The sequence below is a fragment of the Arvicola amphibius genome, chromosome 6 (genome assembly GCF_903992535.2).
Source record: "Arvicola amphibius chromosome 6, mArvAmp1.2, whole genome shotgun sequence".
Taxonomy (NCBI): Eukaryota; Metazoa; Chordata; class Mammalia; order Rodentia; family Cricetidae; genus Arvicola; species Arvicola amphibius.
Window position 1 is genome coordinate 112955344 of NC_052052.2, and position 19819 is coordinate 112975162.

Genomic DNA, 19819 nt, shown 5'->3' on the forward strand with positions numbered 1-19819 from the left:
TAGTCTGCTGCAAAAGGCACTAAAAATGGAAATGATTATCATTAGTTGGTTTTAGGAATTAATAAATATATAATAAAATGTATATAGCATGTGCATGTGACAAGAGAGTCTGTTAATATAGTGAATAAAACCGGAATAAGAAAGCTTGATTTTGTGATTTGGGGTACTGGGAAGAGAATTGGGCCTAATCTAAAAGGTGTTGATACAAGTAGTCAGAAAGGAAATCAAAGGGTATGCTAGACAAACTGGACTGAAGCACAGAAGTGCTTGTGTATTCGAAACAGTAAGCAGCTGTGTCTGGAATTGAACAAGACCTAAGAGGTGGTGGTCCTATAAGAGTACTCTGATACTCTGAGCTGGAAATCTTCAAAGTCTCCAGCATCTAAGCATCAGATGCTATTGTTGTCATTGTAACCAGTGAGCTAATGTTTTAAGGTGTGCTCTATGGGAACCAAGCTTCATGCTGAGTGCCTTTAGCCAGTAGCTTCATCACATTATTTTTTATTATGAATATCTGAATTCCTTTTTTTAAATTAAAAGTACCTGCAAATAAAAGCCATCATGCAGTTTTAACCAGAACCTAGGTCTATAAACCTCAGTGAACTTCCATACAGTTTAGAATAGCCACTCTAAACCATTCTGTGAAGCTTCACATTGGATTTTACATTTCACTACCAAATAATTTTATGCAATTATCCACCACCAAAAAATGAAAAATTCTACCAGGTGATGGTGATGCATGCCTTTAATCCCAGCACTTGAGAGGCAGAGGCAGGCGAATGAATCTCTTGAATTCAAAGACAGTCTGGTCCATAGATTGAGTTCCAGGACAGCCAGGACTATACAGAAAACCCTGTGCAGAGAAAAAAATAAAAACAATAAATGAATAAATAAAAAAGAGGAAAGAAAGAAAGAAAAAGAAAGAGGGAAGAGGAAAGAAAAGAGAGAGAGAGAGAAAAAAAAGGAAGGACGAGAAAGACTCCCGTTCACTTTAGAAAGTGAGACCAGCACCATACTGTCAGGTGATGTTTTTAGAGATTAAATAACTGCACAGCTGTCAGTGGGATGTTGGACTCAAGCCCCAGTGATGTTAGCACAGGTGAGAGCCCTAGACTAGAAGGGTCAACATCACCTGCAGCCACCTGTAGTCGCTCCCAGAGTTGCTGTGAAGGCACCGAGGTGATAAGGAGGCTTCTCTCAGGAATGGGAGCCAGTAGCTCTGCTGAGAGTGTACGGTGTTTCCTGCCTTAGCTGTTAGGAGGAGATTTGGTTTTTCTCTCTCTTGCTTATGTGCTTGGAACTTTCTAATTAAGATGTTTCCATCTACATTTGTATTGAGTTTGTAAATCTATAAATTGGGATTTGTGTTAGGTCGTAGGGGAGTCAGTTACACAGTTGTGAGACTGAGCTTGGTGAGATGAAGGGCTCTGTTATTTGCAGTGCGTAGCGGCCTTGTGTGAGGGTGGCTGACTACATTTTTCATTGTTGTTGTTTTGGTTTGGTTTGGTTTGGGGTTTTTTGAGCCTCATTTCATCCCAAAGGTGTGTGTGACTAGCTAGGCTTAGCCCTTTAAACCTGTATTCTCTTAACATTAATTTATGGGTTTTTTTTTTTAAATTATAAACTAACACAACAGCATTTGGTTGAACTTAGGATACATATATATGTGTGTGTGTGTGTGTGTGTTTAAAAATCTTTTCTAGGTCCCAACAACTAAAGTTTCAGAGCTAAATCCTAATGCGAAAGTATGGGGGACTCATATGTTCCATTTGGAAGCGAGTAGTGCAGCTGTTGGTGTGGATGCCGCATGGGAGGAGGCCCCTGGCCATCCTGCAGACTGCGACCAGCAGGGTGAGTAGGGAGCCTGCTTTTAAGCCTTTGCCTTCCTTAACATTTTAATCTGTCTTCTCCAGTCATTTGTGTCCTGGTTTGTGGGAATATTTAGAGCAGCAGCCCTCAACCTGTGAGTTGCTGTCCCTTTGGGGGCCAAACAACCTTTTCAAAGGGGTCGCCTAAGATTATCGGAAAACACAGATATTTACATTAGAGATTCAAAACAATAGGAAAATCATAGTTATGAGGTAGCAATGAAGTAATTTTATGGTTGGGGAATACCACAAGATGAGGAACTGTATTAAAGGGTCATGGTGTTAGGAAGGTTGAAGACCACTGACTTAGAGCCTTGGGAGCTTTTACAATCCAATTAAAAAAACTTTGAGTAGCCACTAATGTAAGCTTTATTTTAAGAGAAAGTTATTCTTCTAATATGGCCTTTTGGGATGAAATTGTAATTCTAGGATTGGATGCCAATGGCGATGGTGACAAAAGTCATGAGAATGCGGCCCTCTCGGACGCACCGGAGGCAGAACAGACAGGCATGAGCGCTCTGGCTCTGGACCATTCGGAATACGAACCTCTGCCTGAAAGTAATGAGACAGGTAAGCCTACTTTATGGATTTGGTTTCACTTATTTTAATTTTTAAACTTTAGTTTCTTACTCTGTCTTTAAACAATGTATTTTTCATTGCCTCCTTTTAGCGTTCCTTGAAACTGGTGGATTCAGAAATGAGACTCTGGAGAGGAAGGTGTGCTGGAGATTATCAGTTAGCATCGAGTTATGAGATGCGCAAGGGTGTTTCCAGGGTGAAGTGTCCAGATGGACAGGAATGGAGAGTTGGTGTTGGCCTGAGGCAGCTGGGCTGGGAGTGCAGTGGTGAATGAAGGCAGTGGAGGTCTCACTGTAGAGTCTGCGAAGCCAGGAGAGTTGAACTGTGTCCCCTTGTCAGTGCAGTGTCAGGAAGAAAGGAAAAAACTTGGGGAGTTACCTGTTGAGTACATTTTTTTCCTTTCTTATTTTTGTTTCTTATTGTTGCAGTGTGTAATTGCCTCAACTTTTAAATCAAGTCCTGTCTCCTCAGTCTGCCTTGCTCTCTGTCAGCATTTGGAAGTATAGGGAAGCCTTACCTTAGTGAGCAGGAAATGAAGTTAGCAGACAGGAAGATCAGGAAATGGAGTTGGCAGGTGGGAAGATGCAGGCTTCTGCTGTGTGAAACATAGTGATCCACAGAAACTACATTTAATTTAAGACTCTCAGATATGACAAAATTCAGCATTGTCACTTAAATGGGAAATGTGTTTTGTAAACACTGGGTCTCTTAAATTAAACCTACTGCTTTAAATCTATGATCAACTTGCAGGGGAAAGCTGGCCCCGCCCCTAATAGAGCTGTTCCCACACGCCCTTGGGAAAGCTTGTCCCACTCCCTCACCCTGTCCTAGAGAGCTGGCTCTGCCCCTCGCCCTAGAGGAACTGTCCCAGTGGCCTGGACTAACCAGTTCAGCAGCCACCCAGGCACACACCCAGGGCACACCCAGTATCTACCCCTCTGAACTGCTGGAGTGTGTGACGGGATGCTGCGGAACCTTACTGCAGCATCTCCGTGACTCCAAGCAACAGCAAGACGCCCGAGAGGAATCTCGATGGGGGTCCAGTATTGATGGTGGACCAAGGCCAGAGGCCTTGAACCTCTCCAGTGACACAATGAGCATTTGCAAGTAAAACCATTTGGACAGAGGGTGTACTGTGATACACAGCAGCTTTCCAAAACACCAGGATAAAGAGGTGGGAAAGGTGGAGGAGCGAAATAGTTTTCTTTTTCTTTTCTATTGTTTCTTATCTTATTCTTTTTTGACTTTCTTAGGGGGGTGCTGCCGGTTGGAGGGGCAGATACAAAATTAAAAATAAAATAAAAATAAATTTTTTTTTGTTTTTTTTTTTTCCTCATGGTTTATTTTTTTTATATTTAAAAATTTCCATCTCCTTCTCTCCTCCTCCCCCCTCCCTTCCCTCCTTGAGAGGGAAGGGAGGGGAGGTATGGGTGGAGGGGAGGGGAGGGAAGGGGGAGAAAAATAAATTTTTTAAATGTGAAAAAAATCTGCTCAAATGAATAAAGTAAGAATTTATAAAAGAAAAAAGTCAAACCATGCTGCTTTCTGATAAATGTGAATTAGCTTTCTTGAATTTAAGTGATTTAAACCTCCATATAAGCAAGGGTTCACCAGCATGTAGCAATTTGATTTGATCAGCTCCTCGTTAACCCACCACTAACTGGTTACTGACATGGAAATGACAGCACATTGAATGAAGGTGATGGTGAAGCTGATTTTTTTGATGCCAAAACAAGGGAACAGTGGACATGTCTAGAAAGTGTAAATTATACAAGTTTATCTTTGTAAAAGGGGTATTTAAAGCTATTTTTGGAAGGAAAAGCAGAAATACTTTAATTCTCTTTGGAAGCCAGGGTGTGTGCTGATGTGAAACGCTTATAGGTAATGGGAAGAAAGTGGTTCCTTGTCTGCAGATTTGTGTCTGGTGTGATCTACAAAACTTGAATCCGTCTGTAAAATGCTAGCATGTGTACTGGATTCAATGCCCTACACTGGGGAGTGAAACCAAAGGAAGGGAAGGGCAAGGAGAGGAACTGTGGAGCTGCTCTCCTCTGCAGGGGGCCCAGATTTCCCAGGAGCTGAGTCAGATGCTCTCCAAGGAAGCAGCTAGCAGAGCTCACTGTGATTCAGCTTGAATTTCCATAATAACTAATGGTCTCAAGAGTCTTTATTCTTTTAAGGTGTCATTCTTAGCCTGGCAGTAGTGGCACATGACTTTAATCCCAGCACTTGGAAGGCAGATGCAGGTGGATCTCTGAGTTCGAGGCCAGCCTGGTCTACAGAGTGAGTTCTAGGATAGTCAGGGAAATTATACAGAGAATCCCTGTCTTGAAAAACAAAAAACAGAGTCTTACCTGCTGGGTTTAATTAGGCTCACTTCCTGAACACAGAGATCCACTTGCCTCTGCCTCTTGAGTGCTGGGATTAAAGGCGCGTGCCACCACCGCCCTTAAAGAGCGGTTTTTAATTCATATCAAAATGGAACAGAAAATCCAGCATAGTTTCCATATGTGCTTTTGCCCACACACTGTGTAGTTCTCGCCCCCCCCCCCCCACTGTCACTATCGCTCCCCAAAGTGTTGTGTTTACAACTGGTGAGTCTGTGTGGAAACATCATTATCACCCAAAGCCCATAGTTTACAATTTATATTAGGCTTGCTTTTTGGTATTCTACATTTCAAGTACATAACAACATTTGTTGTCAATGTGTAATATCATGGACAGTCTCACAGTCAAAGCAGACTGCTGTGTTTTCTGTATCAGTTCCTCTTCCCCAGCCCTGGGCAGTCATTGTTTTTGTTTTTGTTGTTTTTTTAGGGAATTTGTTTTGTTTTGTTTTGCTTGTCTTTGTAACCTTTTTCAGGGTACCAGAGGGAAGTCATTCCCTGAGTTGCCTTTTGAGCTTGACCGCTTCTGCTTAGTAATATGCATTTGTGGTCCCTCTATGCTCTTATATGGCTCACTACTATTTTACCCTGAATTATTCCCGCAAAGCTCAGTTTATCCAGTCATTTCAACAGAAAGGTTACACAGAGCTGTCCTTACAGTTTGATAATTGCATTTATCCAGCTCTTTTTAAAAACCGTATTCTGACTAGATCTTTTTGTTTTGCTTCTTTTTTTTTCCTTGTAGTACTGGTGATTGAACCTTAGGCCTTTAAAGTCTTGGGAGCATTCTACCAATGAGCTATATCTCACCCTGGTTTTTAAAATGTCTGTTTTGTGTGTCTGTATGAGTATGTACGTGTACATGTTTTGCACGTGTATATGTACATATGACTAGAAGCCTACCCCCAGTGTAGTTCTTCAGGAAGTAGTCATCCCAGGTTTCTCAGTGGGATCTAAGTATTAGGCTGGAGTAGTTTGCAGAAAGCTCCAAGGATCTGCCTGTCTTTGCTCCATCCCCATCCCCACCCCAGCCAGTGTTGGGATTACAAATGTGTACCATCACACTCAGTTTAGTTTTGTGGGTTTGGGAGAGTGAACTCAAGTCCTCATCGGTCTGCACAATAGGCACATACCAACTAAACTATCTCTCCAACCCCTATGTCATTTTTAGTTGGTGATTCCTTCACAACACTAAATAATTTTCTTCTCTTGCCCCCTCTACCTCCCACATGGTAGTCATCATTGGCCTTCAGATACATCTCTGTAGCCATTGGCTTTCCTGTTGCTTCTGAGAGGAAGGTTGGAATCATCTCTTCCCCCCCCACCTCACCCCCCTAAGTGGCAGATCTTTTGTCTTCCTTACTTGGCTACACTGTAGTTTGAGTCCTGAATGGTGGTCTACCCTCAGTGATTGTGTTAGCCTCTAATTATACTGCTGTGACTTCACCGTCTGTCTGTGCCATGGAACCACGGTAGTCTTTCCAGAATGTCACCCCAAAATTGGTTCCTATTCACATTCAAATTAAAATTCAATCAGCTTCCTTGGTCTGGCTTATACAAGCTCCATTCTTCGACTTTCTTTTTACTGAGTTTCTTCACTCCTCAGTTTACCAGCCTCCTTACTCTCTGTTGACTCTGCCTCACAGGGCTTCTGCCTAGAGCTTGACTTCCACTTTCCTCCATTGCTTCAGATAGCACCTTCCATGTGGCAGCATCATTGCTCTGGCCTCTTGCCCAGGCTATTTTCCTCTGGGTCACTTCAGTCTCATTATGCCGGCAGTGGCTCCTTTAGCTGTCCATTGTCTGCCTCTCTCAATGGAATGTTGGCCTCTTAAGAGCGGGGGCCTTGCTTCATTTAGGCTGAATTCACAGTTCCTGTAACAAATAAATATCTCTTCAACTTGGAGAACGGGAACAAATTTCGATGAGACAACCAGGGCAAGTCTCCAGACCAGGGACTGACGTGCCATGTTTTCACGTCCAGGTCTCACAGTCTTGTTTATTTTGTTCCTTGGTTATTTTAGCAGTTTAATTCTGTTTTGCTGGTGAAGATGGATTTTGTGGAAGCTCAGTATAACACTGTTTTGAACTGTCTGTTCTGAATTCTCCTGCTTTGTCGTTGCTTTGTCATGGTCTTTAACCTTGACTTTTAGAATACAAGTGTCTTTTGTGTTCACTTGGCTGGCTTATTACGAGCACTCTGTAGTTATCCAATCCCTTTCATCTCTGTGATAGTAAAGAGTAGTTCATGAGGTATCCTGAGAGCTAAGGGTGGCAGGGGCCTTCAGCCCAAACTTGACTTCACTCTGCCAGAGGCCACTGCCTCTCCTGCTGATGTCTGTGACCCCATACACATAAATACCTACACAGCCGTCAGACGTCTTTCTTGAGCTTTTGTGTCTGAGAATCTGATTTCTTTGGTGTCTTCTCATGAGGATTCTCCATGGAGTTCGGTCCAGATGGCCAGTGTGTCAGCACTCCGCAGCCCTTCCTTCTCGTTTATTTCTTTGTTCTGATTCTTTTCTTTATATTGTGCTGTGATTTAGAGTCAGTATTCTTGTCTGTTACCTGAAAAATCCTTTTTGAAGTAAAGCAAAACACCAAGGAAGCCTGTGTTGACAAAATTGCCGCTAAACTTTGTTAATGAAATTTCATCTTTGTTTTCTTAACTTTTGTTTTAGGAGAAGTGATTTGGTTTTGTTTTTCACAGTTTACTTTTTGCTAGCAGGTAAAATAGCACTTTTCATATTACTGTGCATATATGCAGGCAAAAACACAGGAATGCTGTACTGAATTGCCTGCTTGGTAAATTTTAAGCTTTTTTTTTTTTTTTCTGAGTTGTTCATTTCTTCTATATAGGAGGAAATGAGTCTCAGCCAGAAAGCCAGGAAGATCCTCGGGAAGTGCTTAAAAAAACATTGGAATTTTGTTTATCTCGGTAAGACTGTTAGTAATTTTTTCTAATGCCTAATATCTCTTGTATTACTGTTTATAGCCACAAATGTGAGTTTTCATAGTAGTATGTTTATAACTGACTAATTCCATGCCTGTTTGTTCATCAGAAGTTTTGTAGAGAACTGGTGATGGCCCTCAGGCCAGGGATGCTGAAGAGTTTGACTCGGATCCATTTTGGTGATGATTGTCTAGACTTCACTATGGATTGCTGCATAAGCACAATATGCCATAAATCAGTCCGCCATAAGGGCCTTCAGATAAATGGCCAAAATACTGCTGTAGTGGGCTGGTTTGGTAGATATATATATATATATATATATGTGTGTGTGTGTGTGTGTGTGTGTGTGTGTGTGTATATATATATATATATATATATATATATATATAGAGAGAGAGAGAGAGAGAGAGAGAGAGAGAGAGAGAGAGAGAGAGAGAGATCCCACATTTAGGTATATGTTTGACTTTGTTTACCTTAAATGACATTTTGTTGTTGTTGAAAAATGTAGTAGAACCTTTAAGGTAATGATGAACCTTTCAGTTAGTAGACATGTGGATGGGTTTGAGTAAGAAGGTAGGTAACTAGCCACAGTGAAGTCCCCTGTAGCTCTGAGGACACCAAGAGTTCCTGTTTAAGATGAATGAACAATGCCTGGGCCTCCTTTCTTCCTTTTTCTCATCATGACTTGACACAGGACTGAGTCTTAGCAAATGGTATGGTGTAAAAATGAGTGCCAAAGTGTGAAGCCTAGCTCCCTGCCCTACAGCCTTGGTGTAGCCTCCCATAGCTGTAAGTGTTGTCACCTGAGACAAGGTATAGCAGTTTCCTCTCAAGTGAGTTACTCTCTTTGACTGAACACTCTCTGTTTGACCTTCACTGAGAGACACTTCAAAAAGGCCTAGCACCCCATTACTGTATTTTAGTTTTGTGGTGTTTTGAGATTTTCTGTGTTACATTACATATAGTCTTTTTTCATGAGAATTTGCAGGAAGCATTTTCTTTGCCCCACATGCCAGGAACTAGCACACCTTGTCCTAATTGCTGGTGGTGTGCTGTTCCTTCTGCCCTGACTGATGGTGCTGATCCTGTTTCCTTCTTGTTTGCTATGGCACCTAGATGCCAGAGCCAATCTGCAGTGCCTCTAACATGTGTCCAGGCTTTATGGTGCATTTGGGGCACTAACTTCATCCTAACCTTTTTATATTTCTTGTGGCTTTTAGCTGGATTTCTTTATTGGAAAAAAAATGTGCATTTTTAATAAATTGCTCAAATACTGTCCAGAACAAAGGTGAGCTATAGCTGCCATTTTTTGTTTTACTTTGGTTCTTGTGATAGGGTTTCTCTGTGTTGCTCTGGCTGTCCTGGAACTTGCTCTGTTGACAAGGCTGGTGTCCAATTAAGAGAGAGAGATTCACCTACACCTGCTTACCAAGTGCTGGGATTAAAAGCATGTGCCACCATGCCTGGCTATAACTGCATTTTACAAGAATTAATCCACTGGCTACTTTTGATTGCATCAAGTGAGCAAGTATCAGATGGAGTTTAGACTCAGCTCTCACCCCAAACCTGTCCCACACCACATTCATACCTCTTGTAAAATTTCTTTTAAAGAAATATCAGTTAAGAGTTTGCTTTCTTTCAACAGGGAGAATCTCGCTAGCGACATGTATCTTATCTCCCAGATGGATAGTGACCAGTATGTGCCAATTACAACGGTAGCTAACCTTGACCACATCAAGAAACTGAGTACTGATGTGGATTTGATTGTTGAAGTGCTAAGATGTAAGTAGATGCCTATTTAAAGCAAAAGATTGTTGTCTTCACATTATCTGTCTTACTAGAAACCTCTTCACCAGGAGCCATCAGATAGACTTATGGGTACCTTAGATACTTTGTGGCACTTAAGTTTTGATGAAATATTGTTGTGATTTTTTTTCCTTAACTATTGTGAATGAAGCTGTTTCTTGGAATTTTGACACATAATGTGAATGTTGAAATACTCCATAGTAAGCCCATAGACCCTTTAGGGATACAAGTATTACCTTTTGTATCAAAATTGTGCTTTATTTGTATCCTACTTAATTTTGGAGACTTCAGCACCTTTTTTTTTTTTTTTTCCATTTTTAACCTAATCATTTATTCATGGTGGAACAAATATCATCATACTTTTACCCCCTGTTTAGTTTAGATAGCTGGAATGAAGTGAGATTAGTTCTGTAGTCAGTCATTTGAACACCATCAGAACTCTGAGGCACACTTTAAGATGAGAATAGTGGGATATTTTTTTTTTTTTTTTTTTTTTTTTGGTCTGGTTTTGTTTGTTTGTTTGGCACTGACAGTTTATTGATTTTGCTTTATAATTGGGGAACCAGAGGCCCAAAATGACTCTGTGACTTACTTGAGATCACCAAATTTGACAGGGTTACAGTCAGATTCAATCCAAGCAACATGTACTCAAATCCTATGGTATAAAATGACAGAAATGAAACGTGGAATCCTAAACAGCACCTTTTCTTAAAAGAAAGAAAATAACTTTACCCTAGATGTGATTGGCATAAAATTCTATGTTTAAAGGTGGTAGCCAGTTAGTTTTGACACATGGGTCCATGGGTGGATCATCACAACAGTGAGGCGAAGGATACCTCTGGGCCTCCCAGAGCTCTGCTGGCCTTGTGCTGCCTTCTGTACGGACTTTGCTGTGATATGTCGCTTTCCTTTTAAGTCAAACTGTTTTTCATTATAAAAATTCATTTTCTGTACTCAAACTACAAATTCCAGGTGAACAATTTTTCCTGTTCTTTTCCTTGGAACTGCTGTGTATGTGGTACAGCTGTATACAGTAGCTTCTTCACAAAGAATATGTTGTCCAGTGTGCCACATAGGCCAGCACATCCATATTGCTTGCAAATGTTTGTATGATTAGACATTACCGTGTCTGAATTAAAGTCTTATTTCTCTCACCAACTAGCCTTTGTGTGTGTGTGTGTGTGTGTGTGTGTGTGTATGTCTATGTTGCTCTTTCCCTATGCATTGATGAGACAGTCGTCTCAAAATTTTTCTTGTGTGCATTGGACTTAACAGTATTATTAAAAGAGTGATATCTTCCATTAGAGCTCTGTTGGATGTCTTTTAAATTTATCATTTGTGTGTGTGTGGGGGGGGGGTGTTTGTATGTGCCACTGTGCTACATGGAGGTCAGGACAAAGTTTGGAATGAGTTTTGGGGATTGATCTCATGTCAATGGGCTTGAGCACCTAGTGCCTTTACCTGATTGAGTCATTTTGTCAACCTTTTAATTGGATTTTCTAGTCACAAATAAAATTTTTTGTTTTTCTCTCTTTATACAAAAAGCTAAAGACTGTTAAGCATAATTATCAGTAGGAATTTGAAGTATTAAATAACATTTCCTAAGGCAATAGTTTACTTTCCAGTATTGCCATTTAGAATATAGACTTGAGGAGTGTAGCTGGGTTTGACTCCATCCGATCTAGTTTTAAAATCCATCAACTTGGCTATATCTGTCTATACTCTATTACACTAAGTCTATTTATTGAGTTATTCTTGGGTATTTGACCAAAGCTTGCGCTTTTAGTATTTCATCTGTTTGATTTACAAACCATCACTTCTTTGTATGTATATTTGGTAGCTCTTGCAGGATCTTTTAGATTTACATGTTCCTTCATTTTGGAAAATTCAACATTCTAGATGGGTTTAAACAGTTTGGTAGCTTGTGTTGGTTTTGAACATTTTAATAATTTGCCATGTGTACAGGTTTCTCTGATGAGCGCTCACATACTATTGGAGTATCATGTAATGTGTGTGTTTTTATCATTTATTTATTTTTTTCTCTTCACAGCTTTACCTTTAGTCCAAGTGGATGAGAAAGGAGAGAAAGTAAGGCCAAATCAAAACCGGTGCATAGTAATACTGCGTGAAATATCTGAATCTACCCCTGTGGAAGTAAGTCATCCCTCTACTTGTATTACTTGACATTGTCCTGAGATGATGTTGTTGTTGTTGGCGTCTGTTAACATGTGCATTTCATGTTTTTGAAAGGGCTTATTTGAGAAAAACTGTTCACAGAAACAACCTTTTCCCAGGATGTATACCCTAATGATCACAGTGTGATTCACTTGTAGGAAGAATAACTGTCATGCCTTTTGGTCTTAGAATTCCTCTATATATTTAAATTTTAAAAAAATAATAGGGTTTCCATATTTCAGGAGTTTGAAATTGAAGATTGAATGGGTTAAGATATGTATTTGTTGAGAAATAAGAGTACTGGGTGGGGAGAGTATATGATGTAGCTCTTTATCATTTTTTTTAGTTTGTTTTGTTTGCTTCTGTTGTTTTGCTGTTCTTATTTGTTTGGGCTTGGGATTTTTGTTTGTTTTGTCTCCCTAGGTATAACTCTTTTTGGTTGGGTGATTGGTTTAGTTTGGTTATTTAGAGGCAAGGTCTCATATAGTCTCATTATAAAGGCCTTTAACTCATGATCTGCCTCAGCCACCTGAATGCTAGTATTATAGGTTTGTGCCACCATGATTGGCCCTGATATTTACCATCTTTAGTGCTTTCAGGCTTGTCTGGCCTGCAGCCCACCACCTGCATGCAGTATGTAGTAACTAGGATGCCATCTAACACAAAACCATGAACTTAAAACGGGATGAGTTTTTTTATGTATGTGTTTGTTTTTTGAACCTGGTTGATGCTGTTGCTTTGTTACAATGTCTGAAGGTTGGGCAATCCTATCTCTAACCTTTCTGTCAGGTTCCATTTGTCTTTTTGCCTAATTCCTTTGAGATTATGATACACACTTTCAGTACATATATTGGTACTGAAAAACTTTTTTTCGAGACAGGGTTTCTCTGTGGCTTTAGAGCCTGTCCTGGAACTAGCTCTTGTAGACCAGGCTGGCCTCGAACTCAGAGATCCGCCTACCTCTGCCTCCCGAGTGCTGGGATTAAAGGCGTGCGCCACCATCGCCCGCGTGAAAAACTTTTTTTTTCAACTTTAGTGTGTTTGAGAGAATCCTGATTTGGAACTCATTAAAGGGTGTTTGTTTTGGTTTGGTTTTTGATTTTGGTTTTTGGCGTTTTTATGGGATTTTGTTTTCGGCATTTTTGTTTTATGGGATTTTGTTTTCTTTTTCATTTTTCTTTTTTCCCCCGTTTTTTCTTTGTTTTGTTTTGTTTTGGCTTGGTTACGTTTCAGGATTGGTGAGTGTTTTTGATTCCTGTATTTTAAACACATTGTTCTCTTCTAATCTGCATTGTTTCTGCTGCAAAAAAAAACCTGCCAGTTTTTTCTTTTTTCCTCCCCATTATATATCTTTTTCTCTGGTTCTTGGAAGGTTGTATCTTTGGTTTAAGCAGTTTGGTTATAGATGGTCTCATGGCATAGCTTTGAAGTTGATCATTCTCAAGCTTCCCCTTTCTGGGCCTCTGAAATGGACTTTAACTAACGATTCTGCTGTCCTTGTCTATTAACATTGCCATTTGTTTTATTTTAAGGTTAATCTGATTGATCTTTCTCATTATAGCCCAACTTTTTCTGTTTCTCTATGTGATTATTACTTTAATAGGTACTGAACAGCTTTGAACTCCAATAGCTATTCTGAGATGCAGTTAAGATCCTTGGTGTGGTGTGCACATGTAGTCCCAGCTACTCAGGTCTAAGGCAGGAAGGGTTATTTAAGCCCAGGAATCCAAGGCTATTCTGAGCCAAACAGCAAGGTTCCCAGCTCCAAAACACAGGCAAGAAATTATTTGGCGGCACTTTGCTTTCAGTACATTTGTAAAGTGGCTCAGAGCGGCTTTCATAGGAGGCCCACTCTTGTTCACTTGCTCTCTGTTCTCAGAGTTAAGGTTTGCCACTCTGACTGCCCAGTGAGCTGGCTGTAGGGTTATTCTGCCTGGCCATTTTAGTTGTTTAGTTTCTGGCCAGTGGCCTAGAGAGAGAACCCTCCACAAAGCTCTGGAGACTTGCCCATCCTGCGACCTGGAAGCCCTAGGCTGGGCACTGTTGGCCTACTCTATTCATGTTCTCTCAGGGAAGGCTCCTGGACTGTTAATGACAGGTGTCTAAAAAGCCTTACAGCACATGTTTTATCTTTCCACCTTTTACTTGTGTTATTCGGGACTGTAAATCTAGTTCAGCTTGGCCAGAAACAAAAGTTCAGCTAACATTTTTGTTTTTCAAGCTGTCTTTTAAAATAAAATTGTGTGTTTATCAGCCTACTGATAAAACACTATTTTCTTCTTCCACCTTTCCTTCCTCCCCTCCCCCTCTTCTGGTAAGGATTCATGTACCCCAAATGGCCCTGAACTGTCAATGTAAGTAAGGATGACCCTGAACTTGACTGTTCTGTTTCCACCTTGAGTGTTAGAATTACAGACATGGACCACAATGTTCAGTTTATGTGCCCCTGGGGATCAAACCCAGGACTTCTTATGTGCTAGGCAAGACAAGCTATCAAGCCAGCTACATCTCCAGCCCTTACTGTTCACATTAATTCCAGTTCCTTGTGAGTGGAGAAGGCTGTCGGTAATGACTTCCTCTGTGGCATGTGATCCTGTGGGTGCTTTCTGCGGTGTTTCTGAAAGAGGGACAGAGCTGCATCGTAGCTGTGCATAGCATGGGAATAAGTTTCCCGCCTAATTTGATGAGGACCTAAAGTAGCGAAAGTGAGGACTAATTTCTAACTTTCTTTGTTTCCTATAGGAAGTAGAAGCACTATTTAAAGGAGATAATTTACCAAAATTTATAAACTGTGAATTTGCCTATAATGATAATTGGTTTATTACCTTTGAAACAGAAGCTGATGCACAGCAGGTAAGTGCATTCCTTTACCAGCCTTTGAAGTACATAGTTGACCATCAGTGAGTACATAGCAGAAGTTAGGACGCTGAGCTTCTAGGAACCCACAGGTGTATTTCTGTGGCACTACCGAAAGCATGTCACATTACTTCTTTAGTGTATGTGAGGAAACAGTCTCAGGAAATCAGATATGGTCTCAGATCTGAGAAGAGAAAAATTTTGTTTGCCAAGTGGGAAAATTTTAACTTAACCCTGACCTGTGAGGGACATCCACTGTGTGGCAAGGTGCTTTTAAAGGTATTGAGAAGTTTTGTGCTCTAGAGGAGGTGTCTGATTTAGGGAAAACGTACCAGTAAGTATGAATGTTAAGCAGTGTGATCAGAGTTAGAAGAAAAAAAAAAAAAATACAGAAAAACCTAAAAGGCCAAAAGGGAAGAAGCACCGTGTGGTGCGGCCTTGCAGCCTGCCTGGGGAATCGGAGAGGTGAGCACAAGGGAAACAGGAGCCTCTGCATGAAATCAGGGCTTGATAAAGATTTAATTTGCAGATGAGCATGGAGCTATATAGTAATAATGGCTCGAATATTTCAGTGTTTTTCTTTTCTTTCAAGCACTTCCTTTCCTGTACTACATAATCCCAGTTTCAAATTGGGATTATGCGAGGGAGGCAGTGTTCCTTTTTGTTTCTAGATCAGGAGTCTTAGCTTGTTGCTTGGGGAGGCTCATATGATATTTATTAATACTTATAAAATTATATTTAAATATTTAAAAATTTTGCAATAATTTGGGGTTCAAGTACCATAATAAGGATATGTTTAGGGATCCGTGTCGAAAGGGTATCAGGAATCAGCCCTTTTGGATCCTGTCGGCTGTAGTCAGTCATACATAGGATTATTTGAGCTATAAAGTTAACTTACAAAGTTGACAAAATGGTCTTTTGGGTGATCTTACCCCTAGGCTTACAAATACCTTCGAGAAGAAGTCAGAACTTTTCAAGGAAAGCCAATTAGGGTAAGTAAGACCATTGCTTATAGCTTCTTCTTCTTCTTCTTCTTCTTTTATTTTATAATCTGATCAGCATTCTTAAATGTTATAATTGGAACTTAAATGTCTCCAAACAGGCACGGATAAAAGCAAAGGCAATAGCGATAAACACTTTTTTGCCAAAGAATGGATTTAGACCTCTGGACATGAACCTTTACACGCAGCAGCGCTATGCTACGTCATTTTACTTACCTCCAGTGTACAGCCCCCAGCAGCAGTTCCCTCTGTACGGCCTGATTGCCCCCCAGACGTGGTCAACGACACACAGTTATCTTGATCCACCCTTGGTGAGCCTTTTTCTTTCGTTTTTTAATTTACATAGCAGAGATTCATTTTAGATTTTGTACTAGGCGCTTTGAAAGTTTAAAATCCTATTCTAGTAAGAGAACCAGGTGCCTACAGTTTGCTTAGTATCCAGACATTGGGATTATGGTGTAGATTTTAAATTTAATTAGGGAATAAGGATAGAGCCTTGTGCAGTGAAAAACATCGATACTGTGATCATTGCTTTCCTCCCTCCTGTCATTTTCTTTCTCTGAGACACAGTGCTGTAAAGGCAATTGGAGTTTAACTGTTGTCCTGAACAGAAGGACATGACATGAGGAGTTCTGTCATGGAGGAAGAGGTATTTCAGTGGATTCCTAACAGTCTAGGAAAGCAGGACGAGTGCTGTCTGTCTCACAAAACCATTTTTGTTCTCACACCTACCTCAGGGTTAGGTAATTTTTGGCCTTTGTTAAGGTTTGTGTTTGGAATTCATAAGTTTATAATGCATACAGTCATTTTTCTCCAGCTTTGCTCTACGGATGCTAAGAAACTTGGTTTGGAATCATTAATTTAGTGAGGTAGGACACAAAAAATTAACCTTGTGTGGTAAAATTCCTTGAAAGTGAGAGGTCCCAGTTAGAAAGGATACTAAGCAAACTGTAGGTTTGCGTAAGAGATTTTGATGTAATAAAAGGTAAAGGGTAGGGTGCATAAAAGATAATGGTCTGAATGCAGAAATCAGGGTATTAGCTTTGGAATAATTCATGTCCAGGATGTGGCTATGGACCAGACCAGAGAACAAGTGGAGGGGCTCAGATCAGCTGTCTGGGTGCCAGTCCCCTGTCATGCAGAGATAATACTGTTCACTGGCAGAAAGCAGTGGCAGTATAGAGAAGCGGGAGCTTGAGACACTTGTTCAGACTTGAAAATGCGGTCCTGAGATATGAGGATAAATGTGAAACAATGAGCATGCCCAGGAGCTGCTGCTGCAAAGCAGACGCAGTCAGAAAGAGCCTTGAACGTGGAGCAAGGGCTAAAGAGTAGTGTGCTGTCACTTAACCTGGTTTTCATGCTCGTGTAAACTTACAAGAAGGGTCAAAGAAAGGGAGCTCGGAGGATAGCGTATGTGTGCAAAAGCAGCCAGGTCTCTACAGATCAACTTTTATTTCTGAGTAGAGCAGATAACTGGGAGCACAGATGGTAAATTGCCCTTATGAGCGTGAGTCCCTAGACACATGGACTTCTACCTGTCTTGTAGGAAGTAATCGAGAACGTTTGAGTTAAGAACTGAGAACATACTCCGTTTTTTTAAAGGTAGCCCTTTAGCTGTGTGCAGGACAGGCAGAGTGAGAAAGGAGTTCTCAAGGAGACCAGTATCACTCCCCTCCCCCCAGGCAGAACCCCTGTAGTAAAAAAATGTTTGGTATAGCAATACTAAAATTCAAAATTATGTCTATCTCCAAAATTTTGAAATGGCCAAAGGAAAATACATAGAGACATAAGGAAAAACTGTCTAGGTCAGACTCCAGTGACTCAGAAGACAACAGAGAGAGCAGACAAACAGGGTTCTGTCACATTTAAAGCTTCTGCACAGCAAAGAAGCAATTCCCATGGTAAAGACAGTCTCGACTGGGATCCAACATAGGCTTAGTTCCCAGATACATGAAGAACTAAAAAATTAAACACCAGAAGAACAAATAAGTAATTGGCAAATGACTTGCACAAGCCAGCCAGGCAGCACAAGTTTGAGCCTCTAAATGCACGCCATTTAGAAGATCCCTGGCCTTCATGTGTGTGCTGTGGCACATAACCCCAGTATAGATATGTCTTTTACAATAGTACAAGTTTCAAGAAGAAATACAGCACATGACCATATATATATATATGAAAAATTGCTCAACTTTCTTAGCCATGAAATAAATGTAATTAAAAACTACATTGAGACTATCATGGAGATAATGGCATGCTGATCTACTGCTGAGGATGCTGGGAAAAAGGATACCTCGTACACAGTTGCTAGGAATGTAAATTACTGTAGCCACTATGGAAATCAGTATGTAGATTCTGCAAAGAAAAAAAAGTTGAACTGTCATAGAATCTAGTTATATCACCGGTGGCATACATCCAATGGAATAAAAATCTACAAAGATAGCTGCACATTTATTTTTGTTGTGTAACTGGGAAATATTTTTTTAAGCACTGTAATTTTCATGGACTGTGGAGTTTGTTAGGTAGTGGATCTTCCTTGACAACTGTTAAATGTTTTCTTTTGTTACTTAAATTTTGTAATCAGGGAATGATGCGCTAGCTCCAATGCCCATTTTAAATAGAGCGTCTGCTTTCCAGTTAGTGCCGAAGAGAGCTGCTTGGGTCTCCCACCCTTTTCTTTCACATGTTCTCAACTGTGTAGGAACCTGTACTTATTTCTTTCATGTTAGTGAACATTCATAGAGACTGGAAGACCCCAAGCAACTAAGTGTCTTGGAAATAATGTCATTTACTTGGAGAATATTTGAAACACATGCCCCCAGAGGCCAAAAAGTTAGTGATCTCACCCTTCCATCTTGTAATTACTATTGTTATTATGATTATTCTATGCCCATGTGCAACAGCAAGAGTGTGGAGTTGGTCTCTCCTTCACCTTTAAAGTGTGTGTGTGTGTGTGTGTGTGTGTGTGTACTCCATGCATGCATGTCCAGCTACATACGTGCCAGGACAGGTGAACTCTAGAGGACAGAGGACAACTCTCAGGAGGGATCCCTCTGGCATCCAAGTGTTGAAGTCACGTGGTGATACCTGTGTGTGCACTGGGGCCACTGAGCCCTCCACACTGAGTTTTACCCTATTTTTTATGTGTCAAGATTTTAAAAACTGTTGCATGGTACTTAAAATCCTATACTTAACCTTTTAAACTTTTAAGGTCATTATGGCCTGTTATTTTCTTGTGAACTTTATTTATATTATTATATTTATATGTTCTGTGCCACTTTAATTACTTGAGGAAAAATTTTATAGTCTAAAAATAGGATGCTGTTTATAGCAAGTCTTGCGTGAAAGTAAACCCTAAAGAGAGAGAGCAAGAGAGAAAAGAAATCCCTGCCAAAGGCTGTGGCATCTGCATGGTTAGGAGCAATAAGTATGTGAGAACTTCTAACGTTGAGCTCTTTGAATTGTGTTAAGGTTATTCAGAATAAAGGATCATCACGTCTTGCCAGGCTGGTGGTAGTAGCCCTAGTTAACTTAGTTTAAGCATCATCAGCAATGCCTGTATTCAGGACTCCCATGTGATTTGGGGCAAGGTTCTGTCTTTTGGTGTTCTCATTTGATTACTGTAAGGATTATCTAAGGTGATAGGGAGAAAATATTTAGCACTAGCTCTGGCTTGACTGCTCAGTAGGCATTGCATTTTGTAATAATCTTGTTTTTCCTTACCCTGCAGTTATTTTTAAGCATAACATGGAATTCACACCTCTGGCAGGAGGAAGACATGATCTGGTTTACCCAAGATAAAATTGTAAATCCAGTTGAAGTGTCTCATGTCTCATGTTTTTACATGCCTGTTTTTTGTTAATGAATTCAGGTAACTCCATTTCCAAGTACTGGATTTATAAATGGGTTTACATCTCCGACCTTCAAACCTGCAGCGTCTCCTCTGACATCACTCAGACAATATCCTCCTAGAAGCAGGCAAGTTCCAAGGATGTTTCTGATGTTCACGAGCTTCATTTTCACTGTTCCAGGTTATTTGTAATGAGGGATCTATGTAACCACTAGTAATGCTCAACAGAGATGAAATTTCCTGAAGCTTAAAACTGTAATCATATAAATTATATAATATATAATTGTATAGAACGACTCAACCCCAAAGCTGGCTGCTAGTAGTCAGGAGCAGATTCTGGCTTG

General features: G+C 40.4%; 1 protein-coding gene across 2 annotated transcripts in view; it reads left to right on the forward strand.

Moving 5' to 3' along the window:
- Larp4b (La ribonucleoprotein 4B) overlaps nucleotides 1-19819 on the forward strand; it is a 75235-nt gene that overhangs the window by 39505 nt on the left and 15911 nt on the right. For both annotated transcript variants that reach the window (XM_038335158.1, XM_038335159.1), the window contains exons 4-12: nucleotides 1704-1851; nucleotides 2298-2438; nucleotides 7694-7772; nucleotides 9433-9569; nucleotides 11644-11747; nucleotides 14511-14621; nucleotides 15563-15616; nucleotides 15727-15936; nucleotides 19497-19603. In XM_038335158.1, coding sequence (XP_038191086.1) covers nucleotides 1704-1851; nucleotides 2298-2438; nucleotides 7694-7772; nucleotides 9433-9569; nucleotides 11644-11747; nucleotides 14511-14621; nucleotides 15563-15616; nucleotides 15727-15936; nucleotides 19497-19603 — 1091 coding nt within the window. The remainder of the gene's footprint in view (nucleotides 1-1703; nucleotides 1852-2297; nucleotides 2439-7693; nucleotides 7773-9432; nucleotides 9570-11643; nucleotides 11748-14510; nucleotides 14622-15562; nucleotides 15617-15726; nucleotides 15937-19496; nucleotides 19604-19819) is intronic.